The following is a 21,317-nucleotide window of genomic DNA, read 5'->3' on the forward strand; positions in this document are numbered from 1 at the left end:
TTCTATTCTTTTTCAACGTAGTGATTTTTAAAAATATACATATTTTATTGATTTTTACAGACAGGAAGGGAGAGGGATAGAAAGTTAGAAACATCGATCAGCTGCCTCCTGCACACCCCCTACTGGGGATGTGCCCACAACCAAGGTACATGCCCTTGACTGGAATCGAACCTGGGACCCTTCAGTCTGCAGGCTGACGCTCTATCCACTGAGCCAAACCAGCTAGAGCTGTGATTTTTTTTTTTTTGCTTTGAAGTTTTCTTATAAGTCTTCTCACATGTGTAATCTCAATCACATCACAGATTTCCTGAAATTAGAAAACAAGACTCCACCAAAGTGATTGAATTACATAATTATATAATTATATATTAATATATACATATATATTGAATGTGGTGAAAAACTAATGGGACAGAGTGATGAAAACATTGGCTCCTGTCCTAGCCCTTCCACTCTCCCAGTTGGAACCCTATCTGTATCACCTCTAGTTTTATTATTTACTAGTGGCCTGGTCTGGTGCACGGATTCGTGCACATTGAAAGGAAAATAATTAGAAGAAATATTTTACTATTGCTATTTGCCTTTTCTCCCTCAGTGCCTGGGAGCCTGGCCCCGCCACCCACCACCCGCCACTCCAGCCAGTTGCCGCCTGCAAGGCCGATCGTGCCTATGGCCCCTGCTGCTGCCCCGGCTCCCAGGCGCTGAGGCAGCAGGGCTGCAGCCCCACTGCCCCTGCTGGTTGCCGCCTTCGGGGCCCAATCGCCCCACCAATCGCCAATTGCCCTGCTGCACACGTATTACTGACCGGCTCCCAGGTGCTGAGGGAGCTGGGTGGCGCCATCACTGCTGGTGGCCTTGGGATAGGATTGGTGGGACATCAGGTCCCAGCTCTGCTCCCTCAGCACCTGGGAGCCCAGCAGCGGCGGGGCGATCGGGTCCCCACCCAGTGACCAGTGACTCATACCTGCCCTGGCCTGGCGCCGCCCACTCACCTGCTCCACCATCCCGCCCTGGTCCCACTCTCCTTGGGGCCCATCGGGACCTCCTACTGCCACCTGCTGCCAGCACAGCATCTCCAATGTCCACCATGTTCTGCACCACCCCCTGGTGGTCAGTGCACGTCACAGCAAGCGGTCTAACTCCAACAGGATTTCCGGTCAAGGGGACAATTTTCATATTAGGCTTTTATTGTATAGGATTTATTTAAAAATATATTTTTATTGATTTCTGAGAGGAAGAGAGAGATAGAAACATCAGTGAAGAGAGAAAATCAATGATTGGCTGCTTCCTGCACAACTCTCACAGGAGATGGAGCCTGCAACCTGGGTATGTGCCCTGACCAGGAATCAAACGTGACCTCCTGGTTCATAGGCCAATGCTCAACAACTGAGCCATGCCCACCAGGCCCATCTCTAGTTTTAGATATCTTCTTCTGTTATATGGGTCTAACAGTCCCTTAAATGTACATTTTAAAAGGACTTTAAAAATGTTTTTATTGATTTCAGAGAGAGAAAGGGAGAGAGAGAGATGGAAACATCAATGATGAGAGAGAATCATCGATTGGCTGCTTCCTGCACACTCCCTACTAGGGATTGAGCCTGCAACCTGGGCATGTGCCCTGACCGGGAATTGAACCATGATCTCCTGGTTCATAGGTCTATGCACAACCACTGAGCCACACCAGTTAGGCTAAAGGACTTTTTTACAAGAGTTATTTTATTTGACCGCAACACAAGCTTTGGTGATGGGTAGCACTGAGGGTATACAACCAATTTCACAGGCGAGAAAGCTGACATATTTAGAGAGGTGAAGTAAGGTTCTCATAAAAATCCCATCAAGCTGAGTCCAGATCAGAAGTCAGTTGTCTGACTCTGGATTCTATTGTACAATATCAGATGGAGATTTCATAAAGCTTAAAACACTTTGTAAACTATCAAACTGTTGACCTTTAGTTCCCCAAAGCAAGAGTTCTGTCATAAATTCCTTGTAAATCTCACATTACTCAGCATATAACATATGTTCAGTTGGGACCTGTAAGGCTCAGTGTGCTCCCCAGATTTACGTTGGTGATGTTAGAGGGATTTTTCCATGCTCTTTGGAAAACTCTTGTATCTCTAAATAGATCAAAGCTGCACTAGAACTGGGCTGGGCCATACATTAACCCTGTATTCAGGAGTTAAGCAAAACGTGTGTGTAAGTCATGTTGCTTCCATTTACAATCCGTGGCAACTTGGGCAAGTCATTTATCCCACTTGAGCCTTATGTTATTTGCTTTTAAAATGGGAGAATATCTACCTGTTTTTTTCTTTTCTTTCTGTATGTGAGGTTGAAAGCACTTTTTAAATTATACAAGGTAACCTTATGGTTCTTTGCACACTATAGGCATTTGTTAAATGGATGTAGAATGAAGACACAAAGATACCTACACAGCATCCTACTAGGGCTTAGAATGGAGCTGTTGACACAGTGTGAATTCAGACGGCAGCATGTAAGTGGCGCTCAGGAAGTGTGTTTTAATGAGGGGACGTCATGTTCAAAGTCAGACCTTTAGTTTATTGGCCTGCTCAGTGGAGCAAGCAGGTGTTCTTGTTCTTGAAAGGTTCACTAGCCAGGCAGCCCCTCATCTCTCAGGAGCTACATATGGAGTGACTCTCGCTTGTCTCTGAGCTGTCCCTTTGCTGATTGCTTCCGCCATGAGGAGCTTACTCTTGGTCCTTGTGGTCCTTGTCTTGCTCTCCTATGTTCCACCAGGTAAAATGGAATCCCCTCCATGTGGAATTATAAATAGTGAAGGGAAAGAGGATGTGAATGAGAATCGTGAATGACATGTGCAGCAGGGCAATTGGCGATTGGTGGGGCGATTGGGCCCCGAAGGCGGCAACCAGCAGGGGCAGTGGGGCTGCAGCCCTGCTCCCTCAGCGCCTGGGAGCCGGGGCGGCAGCAGGGGCCATAGGCGCGATCTAGGACCACAGGGTCTCTAGAAGAATGAGAAGAAAAGCAGGACTTGGATGGAGAAAGCAGGAGCAGAGAGGGATGTGAGCAGAGAGGGATGCTCTGGGCTGTTCCAGGGAATGGAGAGAAGGTGCTAAGGACACAACATAGGAGGTGGATCTCTTCAGAGAAGAAAGGGGTTCTGGACTTTGGTCTGGGGAGTTTGTAAAGTTAGAGGGGAAAGTTGGACTGATGGTATTGGCAGAAGTGGAGCAAAAGCATGAGACCTTTAGCGGTCAGGTAGGATTTGGGGGGAGGGGAGAGGTTGTTTCTTTAGGACTCTTAGAATTTGCACTCCAAAGTCAGTTACCCGCATGATTTCTCACCGTCTTAGAAATGAAGGCAAATTTGATACTGCGTGGAATCAGCATACAGAGCTGGTTGTTCAAATGTACTTACAGCATAATGGGATCCTATGGAACATCATTTAGAAAGGTCAGCATTTATGTTCTTTGGATAGAAGCCAGCAACTTGACAGTATGGAGAAGGGTCCTTTTAAGTCACTAAAGTAGAGGTCCTCTAAAGCTGTTTTGCTTATGGTTTGCTGGGGTCTGCAGCTTTTACCCATGGCCCTAAACCTGCATATTCAAAAGGTAGCACTAAGGGCCAAGCAGAAGTATTCCAAAGACAGGCACAAAGGATGGCATTGAGACTGCTGCTGTGCTGCTGCCGCCTGGATGGCAGGACTTCTGGACACTTTGCATTGTGTCTCCACTGGACTCCTTTACCCCCTGGGACCAAAGGGCAAATTTGTTTGCAGATGGCCTGTGTTCATAGCAAATTGATTAACCTCACACCACAAAGCCCATGGGCCAGCCGGGTGGAGAGACTGGTAAGGCTTAGCACATAGAGTGGATAATTCAGTAGGGTGACTCCGAGCCACCGGACCTTCTTAAACTGCCTTCCTCCCCCTCCTCCCCTACTCCTCAGCTTGCAGAGGCACCCAGGCCTTAAGGTTAGGAAAAACACTAGCAACAGATTTAGATATGTGTTTTAGGTATTCAAACCACTTCACACACATTATCCCTTGGGACATTTTCACGTACCCTGTGATTCAGCCAAGGCAGATAGTAAGGCACTTGGCAAAAAGTCACAGAGAATGTTATTGGGAATGCAGGGCCAGAACCACAGATTTCCGTAACTCTGGGTCAGTGATCATTCCTTCTTCAAACGAACACTGTGACAGTCTCAAACTGCCTGGTACTATCTCAGACCCTGAATGCCTCCTGGATTGGGGCCTCTTGAAAACTCCTGGAAATACTTCTAGGTCACAATGATCTTTTTTAAAAAAAATATTTTATTGATTTTTAGAGAGGAAAGGAGAGAGAGAGAGAGAGAGAGAGAGAGAGAGAGAGAGAGAGAGAGATTTATTGTTTCACTTATTCATTCATTGGTTGCTTCTTGTATGTGCCCGGACTGGGGATCAAACCTGAAACTTTGGAATATCAGGATGATGCTCTAACCAACTGAGCTACTGGACCAGGACCACAATGGTCTTTCCATTGCAATTTGTGCCAAGCTGAATCTGCTGGGTTCTGTGACCTGCACATGTAAGTGGGGAGCATGGGAACTAAAGACTTATGACAGGGTCTCTGGAAAATAACTTCAAAGCAACTGAAAAAACAGCATCCAGTTGTAACATGACTGGGAGGCTTTGATCCTGTTCAATTTACTTTGAGAAAGTTCTAAAGTATAGCCTACAATCTAATTTACCCACGATGACCCCACAGGACACTGTGCATTTATTTACCTTTGTTTCTGTTGGCAGTGAGAAGTGGAGTGAATGCATATGTAAGAGGCCTCTTTTCTTCATGCTGGCGACTCAAAGGTTCTTGCAGGAGAACATGTGGCCGAAAAGAAGAATATCATATTTTTTGTGAAACGAAATATCTGTGTTGCATAAACAAAAAGTTTTTACCTGTTATAGTTGGGAAATAGTTGTATCTGAGGTTCTCCCTGATTTCCTCTGGGGACCCAGATCCTTTTCAGCTGCATCATCCCATTAAAACAATGGCCTTAGCCTCTTCATGTTTCTGTGTCTGCTGCGTTTCTCTCTAAGGGCATTCATTGTGTCTCCTATGGAAATAATCTCTTAGTTAAATTTCCTGTCTTCAGTACTTTTCTTGTTGTTAATTTATCCCTTATTAAAGTGTCCTAAAACCTTTTTTTTTGAAGTTTACTATACAATCAGAAAAGTGTACAAATCATAAGCTAACATATTAATGAATTTCACAAATCTAACACACCCATGGAACCTGCTGCATTCAGGTGAAGAAAGGAATATTTCTATATCCCAGTCAGGACGACAAAGGCCTGAATTCTAATACCGTAAATCCTGGCACCTGTTTTAGAATTTTATATAAATGAATTATACATTAGGTACATTTTTGCATCTGGCTTCTTCTAATCTACATTATTTTTATGACATTTATTTATATTTTTGATGTAATTTAGTTCATTCATTCTCAATGTTGTATAGCATTATATTGGAGAATACATCACTATTTATTTGAATATTCTAGTGTATATGGCTATCTGTGTAGTTTTCAGTTTTGGGCTCTTGTGAATAGTGCTATGATGAACATTCTTTTTTTTATTATTATTTTTTTCAGTTTATTTTTTTTTAATTGTTTGAAGTATTACAAATAGTGGTACATATGTCTCCTTTTTTCCCCCCATTAGCCTCCCCCCGGCCTCCCCTACCCACCAGTACATGCCCTCACCTGCTGCCCCCCCGCCAGTGTCTTGTATCCATTGGTTATGTTTATATGCATGCGTACAAGTCCTTTGGTTGATCTCCTACAGCACCCCCCGCCCCCCACCAACCTCCCCTGCCTTCCCGCTGTAGTTTGGCAGTCTGTTCAATGCTTCTTTGCCTCTGTGTCTATTTTTCCCCCCATTTCTTTCCTTAAAAAAAATCTTGCCTCTGCAGATTAGAAATCTACACTAATGAAAGAGAAACATGAAAATTACCGTCACTCCGCTACGCCCAACAGCCAATCAGAGTGAGTATGCAAATTAACCCGAAAAGATGGCGGCAGCCCCGCCCCCCAGCTGCTCGGGGCCTGTGATCCCAGGCCTCAGACAGCAGCAGAAACCTCACGTCCACCTGCCCCACGTCCTGGGGGAGACAGAGAAACTGGGCCCCAGCGCCTGAGGATGGGTGCGGCCCGGGAGAAGAAGAAGCTGCCTGCCCCGTGATCCCAGGCTATAGCCAGCTGGAGAAGCCACCCACCCCATGTCCATCCACCCCATGTCCTGGGGGAGACAGAGAAACTGGGCCCCAGCACCTGAGGCTAGCTGCAGCCCGGGAGACAAAGAAGCCGCCTGCCCCATGATCCCAGGCTGCAGCCAGCTGGAGAAGTTGACCACACTGCATCCCAGGGAAGACAGAGAAGCCGCCTGCCTGCGGTCCAGGCGCCAGCACCTGCGGCTGGCTACAGCCTGGTAGATGGAGAAGCCACCCACCCTGCAGTCCCAGGCACCAGTACCTGTGGCTGGCTGTGGCCTGGGAGACGGAGAAGCCACCCACCCTGCGGTCCCGGGCACCAGCACAGGCTGCAGCCCAGGCAAAGGCACCTGCCCACCATCCCCTGCAGTTGCAGCTGGCCTGGGTGTCTATGGCTGACCAGAGGGAGGGAAGCCCAGATCATGGGTGCCTGTGGTCGGCTGGAGGAGGGAATCCTGGGTCCCGGATGTGGGGCCAAGTCAGAGGTGGTTAGGGGCAATCATGCCAGCAGGGGAGCAGTTAGGGACAATCAGGTTGGCAGGAAGAAGCAGTTAGGGGCAATCAAGCAGGCAGGCGAGCGGTTAGGAGCCAGCAGTTCTGGATTGTGAGAGGGATGTCCAACTGCCGGTTATCCCCTGAAGGGCCCCAGATTGGAGAGGGTGCAGGCCGGGCTGAGGGACACCCTTCTCCCCACCCCTCATGCACGAATTTCATGCACCGGGCCACTAGTAAACATATAATAACAAAAAATGTTTGAGTCCCAATTTCAATGTCCAACATTTCTGAGTCCCTGTTTCAATGTCAAACAGTTTCTTATGTGTACATGTCAGCAATGATATCTGGATGGTGGGCACATGGTGGCAATGCAGGTCCAACCCTCTCTGGTTTGATTCTAGGCAACCTGCAGTGACGCACAGCTGCTGACTGCTCACATGGCAAGGCATAGTCAGTGTCTTTCATCTCTGGACTGTTTCTCCTCTTGTCTTCATAGTTGGAGCAGACCTGTCAATTCCTCTCTGTTGCAGGAATCCACCTGGTCTTGGAGTTGTTTTCTGAAAATATACAAACATATTCTCGACCAAAAGTTAATAAAGGAATCTTTTCTATATAATTGATTTGGGATCCTTTTTATTTTTGCCAAAACCATTTTCCTTTGTCTTATTTAGACACCATGTGTGTTTTTCATAGGTGTCTTGCTGTTAGCATTACAAATGAAAATTCATTTTGTAAAGTAAAAATTTTCTAGATGTAATTTACTTATAGGATATTTTTCCTTACATGATATTACCCTACTATCCCCCCTGTTTTTGATTAATGGAGGCTTTTGTAAATTTTATAATGCAGTCTTGATAACTTTAAATTTTTGTACAAAAATATGATTGCTTTAGGTTCATTGCATGTTCAGGAATTTTACCATGAGATGAACTACCAATAGAAATTTTAGTTACTACTTTAGGAACAGCTTTTTGTCCAGTACAATTAAATTTTCTTGAATATTCACTTATTTCAATTAGCCTATTTAAATTAATCTGAAAACTTGATTACTATTTTACTGTCACATTTAATACTCTACCAACAATCTTAGTTTACCCTGTAAATATTAGTGGAAAGGATTATTTGCATTCTTGAGTAGGCCCTGAGCATTCCTAGTGCTAGGCTGGATTTAGTTATAGGGCAGCTGCTGTCGGCCAAGTCTCTGTCTGCTACCTGGGTCCTGATCTGAGCTGGGCCAAGTCTCTGTCACCTGTGTCCCGATCTGAGCTGGGCGTGGGAAGCAAAGCAGCCATGGGGGCAGGAGACCTCCCTCTGAAGGGGTGAGGTTTCAGGCCCCTGCAAGGTTGGGGGGATGAGGGTCTGTGTCCCACCTCTGTTGACCTCCAAGTTCTCTCCTGATGGCCCCTCTGCGACTGTGCCTGTCTTAGGTTGTTCCTTTCCTGAGGAATCTTACCCATCTCTGGCTAACCAATCATCCTCCAGGGCCAAGCAGGGTGATGTGAGGTTCAGTTCTGTCTCCTTGGTAGCCTATGTGATGAACATTTTTATACATATTTTTTGAGGCTTCTATGCAAGCATTTCTGTGGGTATATAGCCAGGTGTGACATTGATAGCCATAGGCCATGCATTTACTCGCTTTCAGTAGATATTGCCAAATTGTCTTCCAAATTGGTGGAACCAATTTGTATTCCCACCCATAGTTTTTAGAAACATCGATCCACCCATAGTTTTTGAGAGTTCTTGTTGCTCACATCCTTTTCCACAATTAGTATTTTCTGCTTCTTTTTTCCATCCTAGGGGGGCGAATAGTGATGACATATAGTGGTTTAATTTGCATTTCACTGATGACCAATAGAATTGAGCATCCATACTGTTGCAAATGGTAAAAACTCCTTCTTTTTTACCACAGTGTAGTATTCCATTGTGTAGATGTACCACAGATTTTTAATCCACTCATCTGCTGATGGGCATTTAGGCAATTTCCAAATCTTAGCTATGGTAAATTGTGCCACTATGAACATAGGGGTGCATATATCCTTTCTGATAGGTGTTCCTAGTTTCTTGGGATATATTCCTAGAAGTGGGATCACTGGGTCAAATGGGAATTCCATTTTTAGTTTTTTGAGGAAACTCCATACTGTTCTCCACAGTGGCTGCACAAGGGTTCTTTTTTCTTCTCAGCAGTGCATGAGGGTTCTTTTTTCTCTGCATCCTCACCAGCACTTGTCATTTGTTGATTTGTTGATGATAGCCATTCTGACAGGTGTGAGATGGTCGTTTTGATTTGTATCTCTCGGATGATTAGTGACTTTGAGCATGTTTTCATGTGTCTCTTGGCCTTCCTTATGTCTTCTTTTGAAAAGTATCTCTTTAGGTCCGTTGCCCATTTTTGATTGGGTTGTTTATCTTCCTTTTAAGTTGTATGAGTTCCCTGTAGATGTTGGAGATTAAGCCCTTATCGGTGATAACACTGGCAAATATGTTCTCCCATGCAGTGGGCCTTCTTGTTGTTTTGTTGAGGGTTTCTTTTGCTGTGAAAAAGCTATTTATTTTGATGTAGTCCCATTTGTTTATTTTCTCTTTAGTTTCCATTGCCCTAGGAGCTGTATTGGTGAAGAAATTGCTTTGGCATATGTCTGAGACTTTGCTGCCTGTGGATTCCTCTTGCATTTTTATGGTTTCCCGTCTTATGTTTAAGTCCATTATCCATTTTGAGCTTATTTTTGTGTATGGTGTAAGTTGGTGGTCTGGTTTCATTTTTTTTGCATGTATCTGTCCAATTTTCCTGGCACCATTTATTGAAGAGACTGTCTTGACTTCATTGTATGTTCATGCCTCCTTTGTCAAATATTAATTGAGTATATTGTTTTGGGTCAATTTCTGGGTTCTCTATTCTATTCCATTGATCTATATGTCTGTTCTTGTGCCAGTACCAGGCAGTTTTGAGAGCAGTGGCTTTGTAATACAGCTTGATATCTGGTATTGAGATCCCACCTACTTTGTTCTTCTTTCTCAGGACTGCTGCAGCTATTTGGGGTCTTTTTAAAATTCCAGTTGAATTTTTGGAGAGTTCGTTCCAGGTCATAAAATATACCATTGGTATTTTAATTCTACCACTGAAATTTAACTGTAGTTGCCATTGTGGTTGGTGCTGTCATATTCACACTGATGTCTCTCCATATTATTGGGAAAAAGAAAGGACTTCCACATTCTGTGTAGGCTTCACTGAGCCAGCCTTATGTTGGTCCATACTAAAGTAGGGTAAATATCCCTGTTCTGCACTTTTTTTTTTCTTCTTCATTACCTAGGCACTAAATCAATGCGGCTCATAGTCTCAGGTCTCACAGAGTCTCTTTTGAAAACAGCATTTACTGCTACTTTCTGCAATCTCTTCTGCACAGAACTCAGGAAGATGTTTATGTGGCTTGAAGGGAAAGAGGTACCATCCTATGGAGTCCATATTCCTCTCTGCTTCCAGGAATCTTTGCAAAAATTGTCCCCCTTATGTCCATCCCCTTCTCCACATACAACTGAACTTATGCCAGTAGATTAAGGCCAATAGCAGCCTTCCAACTCCACACAAAGACCTCACTTCAATGGATGTAAAAAGTATATGGAACAACCCATCTAACTGCTTGGATGCATTTCAAAGTAAGTTACAAACATCAGTCACCTGTCCCTAGAATTATATTATTACCCCAGAATTATATTATTACTTGGAGTTTAATAGTTTTCCTTTTTGTTTGTTAATCCTCACCCGAGGATATTTTTTCCATTGATTTTTAGAGAAAGTGCAAGGGATGGGGAGAGACAGAGAGAGAGAGAGAAACATCAATGTGAGAGAGACACATTGCTTGGTTGCCTCCCACATGACCCCTGACCAGGGCCCAGGATCGAGCATGCAATTAAGGTATGTGCCCTTGACTGGAATTGAACCCAGGATCCTTCAGTCCTCGGCCGAAACTCTATCCACTGAGCAACATCAGCCAGGGACTAGTTTTTTTTAAATATTAAAAAATAAAATTTGCATACAATGAAATGCAAAGATCTTGAGTGGACCAGTCTAAGAGCTTTGACAAATGCATATACTTATGTAATGTAAACCTTATCAAGATCTCAAATATTTACATCACTCCAGAAAGTTCCCTCATTCCCCTTTCACTTGATATTTGCTACCAACTTGTATTTTCTGAGCAATAACTTCTGCTATGTTTTATATTAACCATATGTTAAGTTTGTCTATTCTAGAAGTTTATATGTATGTTATTATTAGAGTACATACTCTCTTGTGTAAGGATTTTACCTTCACTTAGATAATATTTTTATGTTTTTCTCATGATGTTGCTTATATCCACAGTCCATTCCTTTTTATTGCTGCATAGTATTTTATGGCTTCATAAAATTTGTTTATCAGTTCTCTTGAGGCACATCAAAATGCTTCCACGTTTTTGGCTATTGCGATAAAGCTGCAATGAACATTTTTGTAAAAATAATTCTGTGAAAATAAGCTTTGATTTCTCTTGGGTCAATACCCATGAGTGGAGTTTCTCAGACATGGGTTAGTTGTCCATTTAGTTTTCTTTTTATTCTTTTTAAAAATTGATTTCAAAGAGGAAGGGAAAAGGAGAGAAAGATAGAAACATCAACGATGAGAGAGAATCATTGATTGCTGCCTCCTGCACTCCCCTACCGGGGATTGAGTCTGCAACCTGGGCATGTGCCCTTGACCAGAATCAAACCTGAGACCTTTCAGTCCACAGGCCAAAACTTTATGCACTGAGCCAAACCAGCTAGAGCTAGTTTTCTTTTTAAAGGACTTTACTGATCTATAATTCACATTCTATAATACCATAAAATTCATCTCTTTAGAGTGTATGATTCAGTGGTTTTTAGTATATTCACAGAGTTGTGCAATCATTGCTATAATATATTTTAGAATATTTTTTATCACCCCCAAAGAAACTATAGCAGTTACTCCCTGTATTAGTGTGCTAGGATTGCCATAGTAGCACAAATCAATGAAAATTTATTATAGCAGTGTCTTGAGGCTAGAAAGTGTAAGAGCAAGATATCCACAGGGCTGGTTCTTTGTAAAGGCTGTGAGAGAGAATCTGTTTCATGCACCTCACCCAGCTTCTGGTGGTTTCCTGACATTCCTTGGTCTATGGAAGCATAACCCCAATCTCTGTCTTTATCTTTACATGGTGTTCTCCTAGTTTTCATGTGTCTGTGTCCAACTTTCCCTATGTATAAGGACATCAGTCATACTTAATTAGGGACCATCCTAATGACCTCATCTGAAAATCTGCAACAACCTTATTTTTAAGTTAGATCACATTCTGAGGAGCTGGGGGTTAGAACTTCAACATATGTCTTTTGGAGGCACACAATTCAATCTATAACAGTCTTCCCTATAGCCTCCCAAAATTCATGTCATTCTCACATGTAAAATATACTCATCTCACCCCAACATACCCAAAAGCTAGTATTTATTCCAGCATGACTTTTAAGTCCAAAATCTCATCTAAATAGCATCAAAAGTAGGTACAGACAACAAGTTATCTGCTTCCAAAATACATCTCCATGACCAGGGTTAGGGTGGTTACTAGGAAAGAGGCAGACTCAATGTGAATGAATTAAATAGATGTTGTTCCTCCAGACTCTATTCTGGATTCCGACAGGAAGCCTGCCCATAAGCCGCTGGGAATACCTCACCTGAGGATTCTTCATCTGGTCTGTGTGTCAACCCCATGTTTCTCCTGACTGTGTTGCCAGCTTCTTGTAAGCACTCCTGATGGTGGTGTTGAGAATGAGCTCTGTAGACAGGAAGTATGCACAAAAAAAGAAGCTAAGTTTGTGGGTAAGGGAGAAATCACAATCTTGAGCTGTGGTGTCTTTGGGAAAACTTAAAGAGTTTTTCAGTGGTCAGCCTGGTGCACTGTAACATTGAGAGGAGACACACAAGGTTAAGAATTCTTCCACAATAGGATGCATGAAGTATGGAGCAAATATATCCATATAAAGTCAGAAAACCTCCCAGCTATAAACAAGACCAACAAAATATACTTTCCATGTGAAGACAGCTAGTAATGATTGGAGAACACTGCTACTTGAGATTTAACATAAGAAATGCAAAACAAGAAACATGAAAAATGAAGAAAACATGACATCACAAAAGATCACAATAATTCTCTAATAATTGAACCCTAAGTCAAAAGGATCTGCAATTTACTTTAGAAATAATTAAAAAATCTCAGTGAACTTCGAACAAACAAACAAACAAAACCTAACAACCCCAGAAAGACAATTTAAAAAATCAGGAAACAATACAAAAACAAAATGAGAAATCTAACAAAGAGCTAGAAATCATTAAAAAAAAAACAACACCAAAACACCCAAATAGAAATTCTGGAGCTGAAGAATAAATGAATAAGATTAAAAAAAATTAAAATGAAGAGCATCAAAAGCAGGATTCTCTATCTTCAAAGAGAAGATAGAATCAGTGGATTAGAGAATAGAAACTTTGAATTAATGCAGTCAGAAGAGAACTATCCTATTTAATAAAATAGTAATATGCAAATAATCACTCTGCTACACTCACAAGCCACGCCCACAAGCCACGCCCACAAGCCAATCAGAAAGTGAATATGCAAATACACCTAACCAAGATGGCTGCAGCCTTGGAGAGTGGCAGTTGTTGGAACTGGGATATTGGAGCCGAAGATCAGAGGGGAAGATTGGAGCCAGCGGTGGTCCCCCACAGGTGATCAGAGTCAGCTGGGGTCTCCTGCAGGCGATCGGAGCCAGCTGGGGGTCCCTGCCCAGGGCCCGAGCCTCAGCCAGAGGCTTGCGGCATTGGCTGGGGGCAGAGCCCAGCGATGGGAGACAGCTGGGGGTCCCTGCCCACAGCCCAAGCCTCAAACAGAAGCTTGAGGCCTTGGCCTTGGATGGAGTGGGGGATAGAGCCAGCTGGGGGTCCCTGCCCAGGGCCTGAGCCTCAAACAGAGGCTTGAGGCCTTGGCCAGGGGCGGAGCCTGGCGATCAAGCCAGCTGGGGTCCCCTGCCAAAGGCTGGAGGCTTTAGGCCTTGGCAGGGGCGGAGCTGGAGATCACAGGAGATAGGTGTGAACTACAGAGGAAATGCCTTTTCTGATCACTCATTGGCTAAGCTCCCTGTATGCCACTGGTAATATTCTTAGTAACTTGGGTATAAGAATCCAAAAAGGTGATCTAGGGCTTTTCCACCACACTCCTGGAGAAAAAAAATGAAGGTCCGCTGCTGGAGGGCTAAGAAATGTCATAACCTGCCCTACACGGTTTGGCTCAGTGGATAATGCCTAGGTTTGCCAACCGCAGAGTCCAGGTTAGATTCTGATCAAGGGCATGTACCTAAGTTGCAGGCTCCTCCCTGGCTGGGGCCCAGGTCAGGGCTCAGGAAGGAGGCAAGCAATCTAAGTATTCCTCTCACTTCGATGTTTCTCTCTGTCTTTCCCTTTCTCTTTCACATTCTCTAAAAGTCAATGGAAACATATACTCAGGTGAGGATAAAAAAAAAAAAAAAGAAAGAAAGAAATGTCATATTCTATGAAAGACACATCTTGAAAATGCCTAAAGAAAGTTGTCATTTTTTCTTGGTGAAGGGACTGGAGTCCGTGTTGATGAAAACACCTTGGTGGCTGCAGTGACTTGCAGTGGCTCCAGCAGCGGGGTGATGGGGCTGGTGCCTTTCCCTGATCAGCCTGGTTGTCTCTCACAAAGGGAGGCCAGACTTCGGCTTAGGCCCGCTCCTTATGGACAGTAGGACATCCCCTGAGGGCTCCCAGTATGTGAGAGGGGGCAGGCTGGGCTGAGGAGACCCCCCCCCCAGTGCACAGATTTCGTGCACCGGGCCCCTAGTTTATTAATAATAGGAAAGGAGCAAAGGGAAGGCCAAATATTATATTGGGCAGCTACAGCTTTACACTCCTGAGCAGTCTAGTGGAGGGGAGATAGACACCTGCCCAGTAAAGTGGGGTGAAGTCTGGAGGGTACTTGCTTATCAGTTACACATGGGAACAGATCATTGGCCAGAATAGGTGTGGCCACTGCAGGTGTGGGAAATTTGGGACATTTAATTCCCTAAACCCGTGGTTGGCAAACTGCGGCTTGCAAGCCACATGCGGCTCTTTGGCCTCTTGAGTGTGGCTCTTCCACAAAATACCACGGCCTGGGCGAGTCTATTTTGAAGAAGTGGTGTTAGAAGAAGTTTAAGTTTAAAAAGTTTGGCTCTCAAAAGAAATGTCAATCGTTGTGCTGTTGATATTTGGCTCTGTTGACTAATGAGTTTGCCGACCACGGGTCTAAACCAAGGAGTTTGCTCTCTTGGTCCTCTTGGTTTCTCTTATGGTCTTTGGACTCTTGCTGCAGGGGGGCACACTCTCTTGGCTTCCCTGCATTCACCCACATGGCCCATGACCATGTGGATCCCGCCCCCCCCCCCCCCCCCCACACACACATACACACAACGACACACAGTGGACTAATGGATTGCAACCAGCCTGATGCTGAACTGGACCTGGCTGTGGCATGGAAAGGAAACTCTGCACACTGGCTTTGCTTTGAGCTCTGCTGAATCCCTGGCTACACTTCTTCCAGGACTGGATTAAGGGAAATGGGACTTTGGAAACCCAGAGATGTGATTCCACACAAATAAAAATCATTCATTCTTCTGTGAGCGTCTCAGAAAATTCTTTTTCTCGAGATATCGTAAGGACTCCACCTCAAGCACTCAGTGGGGAAAGTGATACTTCAACTTTCCCAATAATTGCTGGATTGTTTTCAAGTTTTAGTTTATCTGTGTCTTGAGAACATACATCTGAAGTGGAAGAGTAAAAGAAGGCTGTCTGGGATGTTATGAGGCTGCAGTTCCAGAAGATTCAGTGTTCTTCAAATAAGCCTGGCTGGTGTGGCTCAGCAGTTGAGCGATGATCTATGAGCCAGGAGATCATGGTTTGATTCCCGGTCAGGGCACATGCCTGGGTTGTGGGCTTGATCCCCAGGGGGGTGGGGAGTGGTGGGGTGAGAGGAAGGGGACTATGCAGGAGGCAGCTGATCAATGATTCTCTCTCATCATGGATGTTTCTGTCTTTCTCTCCTTCTCTGAAATAAATATATATATGGAATCCCCTGCCTCCTTTAGAACATGGTAGTTTTCCTGGGCCCTGTCTTGATACATTCCATATTCTGGATACTTAACAACCGAGGTTACCATTTCAGGCCATCTCTCATACCATTCTATTTAACCTATCTCCCCTAATGACTCCACAGTATGGGCCTCTGAGAGAAAGACACACTCTACTATATTCTTAGGATCTCCCCAATTAACACAGTACTGGATTTTAGCACAGGCTGAACAATGTCTGGGAGGGTAGAACACCTCACAACCCCTTATTCTTTTTCACCTACTATTCCTTCATCTCTTCCCAGTTGCAGCGAGGAGGCTGGAAAGGCAGTGCTGTCATTTTAGGCCAGGACTTAGCCATTGTTTCCTCTGCCCTATACCCTGTCAGCAGTTGGCTCTTTGCAGCTAGAGTTTTACACTCTCAGAATTACTACAAAGTCCAAACTGTATTCAGCACTGAAGCGAAAGAAAATAGCTACACAATCAGAATCTCTACCCCCCTCTGCCACCCCGCCCCTCTTCCTGAGCAGCACATGCAGTCTTTCCACACTCAAGCATCTGTATATGGGTTGATGGTGTTGAGCAGTTGGGTAGACATTCAATAGCATCACAGTAGTCAGTAAGACAACCAGCACAATGCAAGTTGCTAGGTTGGCCTGTTATCTATATAATAAAAAGCCTAAGGGACCGTTACAATGAAACGACCAGAACAACCAGTCGCTATGATGTGCATTGACCACCAGGGGACAGACGCTCAATACTGGAGCTGCCCTCTGGTGGTCAGTGCACTCCCATTTGGGAAGTGCCACTCAACCAGAAGCCAGGCTCATGACTGGCGAGCACTAAGGAGCAGTGAGCCTAGCGGTAAGGAACAGCCAGCAGGCGGGCAGTAAGGAGTGAGGGGTCCTGGACTGTGAGAGGGTGCAGGCTGGGCTGAGGCCCACCCCATCTAGTGCATGAATTTCATGCACCAAGCTTCTAGTACTTTTATAAGTTTGGCTGGCAAAGAAAACAATGAATCCAGATGGATTTAGATAATTTATTAACTGACACACGCAGCAAAGCATGGTGTTAGCAGCAAAGCATGGTGTTAGCAGCTAGTCTCACAGGATGATACCCCACCAGAGAGGCCAGATGATGGGCAGCAGAGCTGGTGGGCCACTCTGCTGCTCAGGAGATAACTTTACACCATAGCCAAGTGGTCTCATAGCCTGGACCCTAAGCAGGCTGAGGTGCAAAGTCCCATGCTTTCACTCTCTGAAACCAGGAAGGTGATTGAGAACCTGTCTCATGGCAGCTCATCACTACATGGCCTTTCTCCTTGTGTGTCAAGAAGAACTACAGGGTCAGGCCCGGTCAAGACTCAAGCCAGCCTGCAGTTAGGCCTCGCCTATGTGTTCTATGTGAGAGATGCACAAGGTCAACAGGAGGCCAGGACAGATCTGCTCCTCTGTAGATGGGAGGAGCAAAGAAAAGGTAAGTGGGGAGCTGAAGGAATGGTAGAGCCTAAGTATAAAGAGACGTTTTTATAATTTGAAGCCTCTCTGAATAATCAATACATCCTTTCTATGAGTAAAGAGATAAATAGGCACTGAGGAGAGCCCGGATATCATTTTGAAGTGGGAAAATGTATTCTAAGTTGTTTTCCTGAGAAGCTTAGTTGCTTTTAGGAAAGCTGTAGGCCAGCTTTAAAAATCCAAAATCTTAAGAATCTGAAGGCTTATAAAATGCTAAAGTTTTTTTAAAAAAATATATTTTATTGATTTTTTACAGAGAGGAAGGGAGAGGGACAGAGAGCTAGAAACATCGATGAGAGAGAAACATCGACCAGCTGCCTCCTGCACACCCCCCACTGGGGACGCGCCCGCAACCAATGCACATGCCCCTGACCGGAACCGAACCCGGGACCCCTCAGTCCGCAGACCGACGCTCTATCCACTGAGCCAAACTGGCTTCGGCTAAAATGCTAAAGTTTAACAGGTGTGGGCACATCACAGTGCCACCGTTTAGTACAAATTCCTTGGCCGTGTGAAAGATGCGGGTGGTCAGGGCTTTCAAGGTACTTGACATTCACTGGCTTCTCATGTCAGGGTTCGGGGTTTCCTTTCACACAGCACTCCAGCTGAAACATACAGTAGGCAACTAACATTTCACTTCGATAGCACTCGAGTCTGCAGATGCCATTTCCATAGCATTTCTGGTGTATTTCTGATGATATTGGATTCAAGCCTGGAAAGACAATGAATGGAAGGAGAATTTACTATAGACCTGTTTGGACTATAAAATAACAAGGCCCTCCACTTTTTTTTTTTTTTTTTTTACTACACTGGATTCCAAGGAGACTAGTCATAATGACTGATTCTGTTGGAATCAATTGATTCTGATAGAATTTAATTAATTCTAATAGATTCTGATTGAAAAAAAGGTAGCTTGTGCTATGGATTGAATTGCAGCCCTCTCTCCCCAATTCATATGTTGAAACCCTAATCCTCAGTGCGACAGTATTTGGAGATTGGGATTTCAGGAGGTAATTAAATAAGGTCATAATGGGGATGGCTGGGAGAGATAAATGGGGGAAAAAGGGGACATATGTAATACTTTCAACAATAAAGAATTTAAAAAAAGGTAATAACAGTGAGGCCCTAATGCATTAGGATTGGTGGCCTAAATTAATAGGACTGGTAGACTTATTGGTAGAAGACACAGAAAGAAGATGGCAGGAAATATAACTCATCAGAAACTGAATCGACCTACAGTTGATCTTGGACTTTCCAGCCTCTAGAACTATGAGAAAATAAAGTTTTTTTTTTAAAGCCATGCAGTCTGTGGTATTTTGTTATGTCAGTCTGAGCTAAGACAATTAGTAACTTGGAAGTTTGCCTAAATTGCTCAAATAATAACTTGAAACCATCAAATTACCTATGTATATAATCCTTAATTCATTTTTAATTACTTATTCATTCCCAAACCAGTTTTCATAAACTCAGGTACTGTTGGGCTGCAGATTTGAGTGTGATATAGACCTTAATCTCAAAGAATTTTCAGTCTAGACAAAGAGAGAAGAAGCACAAAATACCTGTAAGAGAGGAGGAAAACATGACAAGTCTAGTGAAACATTTGCCATATGGAATGGTGTGAGTTCCGAGGAGGATGAAATCAGATTTGGGATCTCTTATTAGAGCCCAAGGCATTAGAGCTGGGCTTACAATTTTGTAGACATGCTACTCCACAGGATCATTAAAATATGAATGTTTCTTCATGCTCACGTGTAAGAAGGTGTTAAAAGGACAAGAGTGCCAGTATTTGTCCATGTGTAAATATTTTGAGCCAACGCATACCCTATCCAAGTCATCATGCCCTGGAGGGTAATTGTCCTATAGGAAAAAAGAAGGGATCAGGGTTATTTAGCTGGCAAGAAAGAAGCCTGAAGAGATGAAATGTAATGGTCTGCATAGGAGATGAGAAAGTCCTATGAAAAAGACTAGCCATGGGAATGTATAAGACACTAAATGGAATATTATGGACTATATACAATTGTCTGGAGATCTGTGGTCATAAACCATAGTGGAATCGGTCCCACCAAGAGCTTTAAAAGGCCCGAATCCTAGGGATTCTTAATTTCAGCCCATTGAGTTATATGATCTGAAAATCTGGTTCATTTGCCTAGAGAATACTGCAGGGAGGGTGAGAAATTAAATGGGACCCTCTAACATATGGATTTGAATTGATTCCACGGAGTGAGGAGAATATTCAAGATGAGATTTCTAAAGTCAGAACATGAGGCCAGTTAGTCTTTCATGCCTTTTATCACATAGGACCTCATTAATTTTCTTGGAACAAGCAGTTCCACATCTGCTTCACCATGTACTTAAGGCATCTACAAATAGTAACTTTACGCAATTTCCGCATATTAGGAGGCTTAAAATGTCATCACCACCTGCTGGTTTTGACTAGTATGACTAGATATGTTCCTGAATTAGAGACAAACTAGTGGCAAAATAAAATGGGACATCACTAATGAAAATATAATGGTACTTCTCATAAGTCAGGTCCTGCACATATTACTTTAGGCATATGCTATACATTATACCATTTAATTCTTGCTAGTATTATTATTTCTGTTCTGTAAGTGAAGAGACTGAGGCTCAGAGAAGCTCAGACTTTTGCCTACAGCAGTACAGCTAACAAGTTGGAGAGCCAAGATGCAAGTTCAGACCTTGCTGACATCAAAGCTGCTTGATGCTTTTTTCTACTTTGAAAATTAAAGGGTCCATGGTGGGAGGACATAACATGCATAGGTTTGCTTAGTGGAATTGCTTTTCTCTAGAAAGGACCCCCCAGGAAGATTCCCACTTTACCTGCCAGCGCTGGGTCCCAGGAGATGAGAAAGACAAACACAATGAGCAGAGGCTTCATGGCTAGGCTCTGCTGTGGAGGAGGCTGGTGGTAGGGTCTGGCACCGGCTGTCAGAGAGCAGAAAGGGAAGCACTCAGGTCTGAGGTGTGGCCTGCTCCAGTTGGATATGCTACACTGATCTCTCCCGAGGCACCTGAGTTGGCAAAGCTCAGATGAGGGAAAACTGACAGCTGTCCCCATTCGACAGCTTTTCCTTTTGACAAAGGCACTGGTCCCCCACCTGGGTTTTCCAAAAGTACTAATGGAGACCTGAGAACGATATGCTATTTCTTTTTAAAATATATTTTTATTGATTTCAGAGAGGAAGGGAGAGGGAGAGAGAGATAGAAGCATCATGATGAGAGAAAATCATTGATCGGCTGCCTGCTGTCTTTTTTTTTTTTTTTTTTTTTTGCATCTATGATAACACACCTGAAAACACACATTTGAAATATCAAAGTAATTTGCTTTTTTCCAGACCCCTCAAAGCACAACCACAGCCTCAGAGCAAAGACAACAAATCCCATCATTGTTATCATTATCAGAGTAATTATTGATTGTTAACTATTCTATACCCACAAATGTAAAAGAAGTATGTGTCTATTCATTTTACTTCTTATCCAATCCTAGAGATTTCCCCACTTGGCTTTCTCCCCTCCTCCTAAAGTATCACCAGTGAGTTTCGTGTAACCATCCTTACACCTCTTCCTTTAATTATAATGTATAAAATAAGGTGCATAACTGACATTCTCTTGAGCTTTTCCTCAATCCCTTAAGATTTTGCTTCCCGGCAATTGTCGTCAGTTTAGCTCAAATAAACACATAAAAATACTTACACATTTGGATGTTTCTTATGTTGACATCACCCCAATAAATTTAATTAAAAAATAAATTAAAGAAAGAAGTAAAAAATAAAAGAAGCCTGGTGTATTAGTTCTCAAGAGCTGCCATAATAAATGACCACAAACTAGATAGCTTAAACAACAAAATGTACACTGAGTGGCCAGATTATTACGATCTCTGAACACATAATAATCTGGCCACTCAG

At 43.6% G+C, this 21,317-nt stretch overlaps 1 protein-coding gene across 1 annotated transcript; it reads right to left on the reverse strand.

The window, feature by feature from the left end:
- Positions 1–17,960: 17,960 nt before the first annotated feature.
- Positions 17,961–20,290, reverse strand: DEFB134 (defensin beta 134; the record flags this gene model as incomplete). Its single annotated transcript, XM_079773334.1, has 2 exons — positions 17,961–18,103; positions 20,233–20,290. 2 exons carry the CDS (start codon positions 20,288–20,290, stop codon positions 17,961–17,963), a joined length of 201 nt encoding a protein of 66 aa, XP_079629460.1.
- Positions 20,291–21,317: the final 1,027 nt, after the last annotated feature.

This window comes from Cnephaeus nilssonii (assembly GCF_951640355.1).
Source record: "Cnephaeus nilssonii genome assembly, chromosome: 5".
Taxonomy (NCBI): Eukaryota; Metazoa; Chordata; class Mammalia; order Chiroptera; family Vespertilionidae; genus Cnephaeus; species Cnephaeus nilssonii.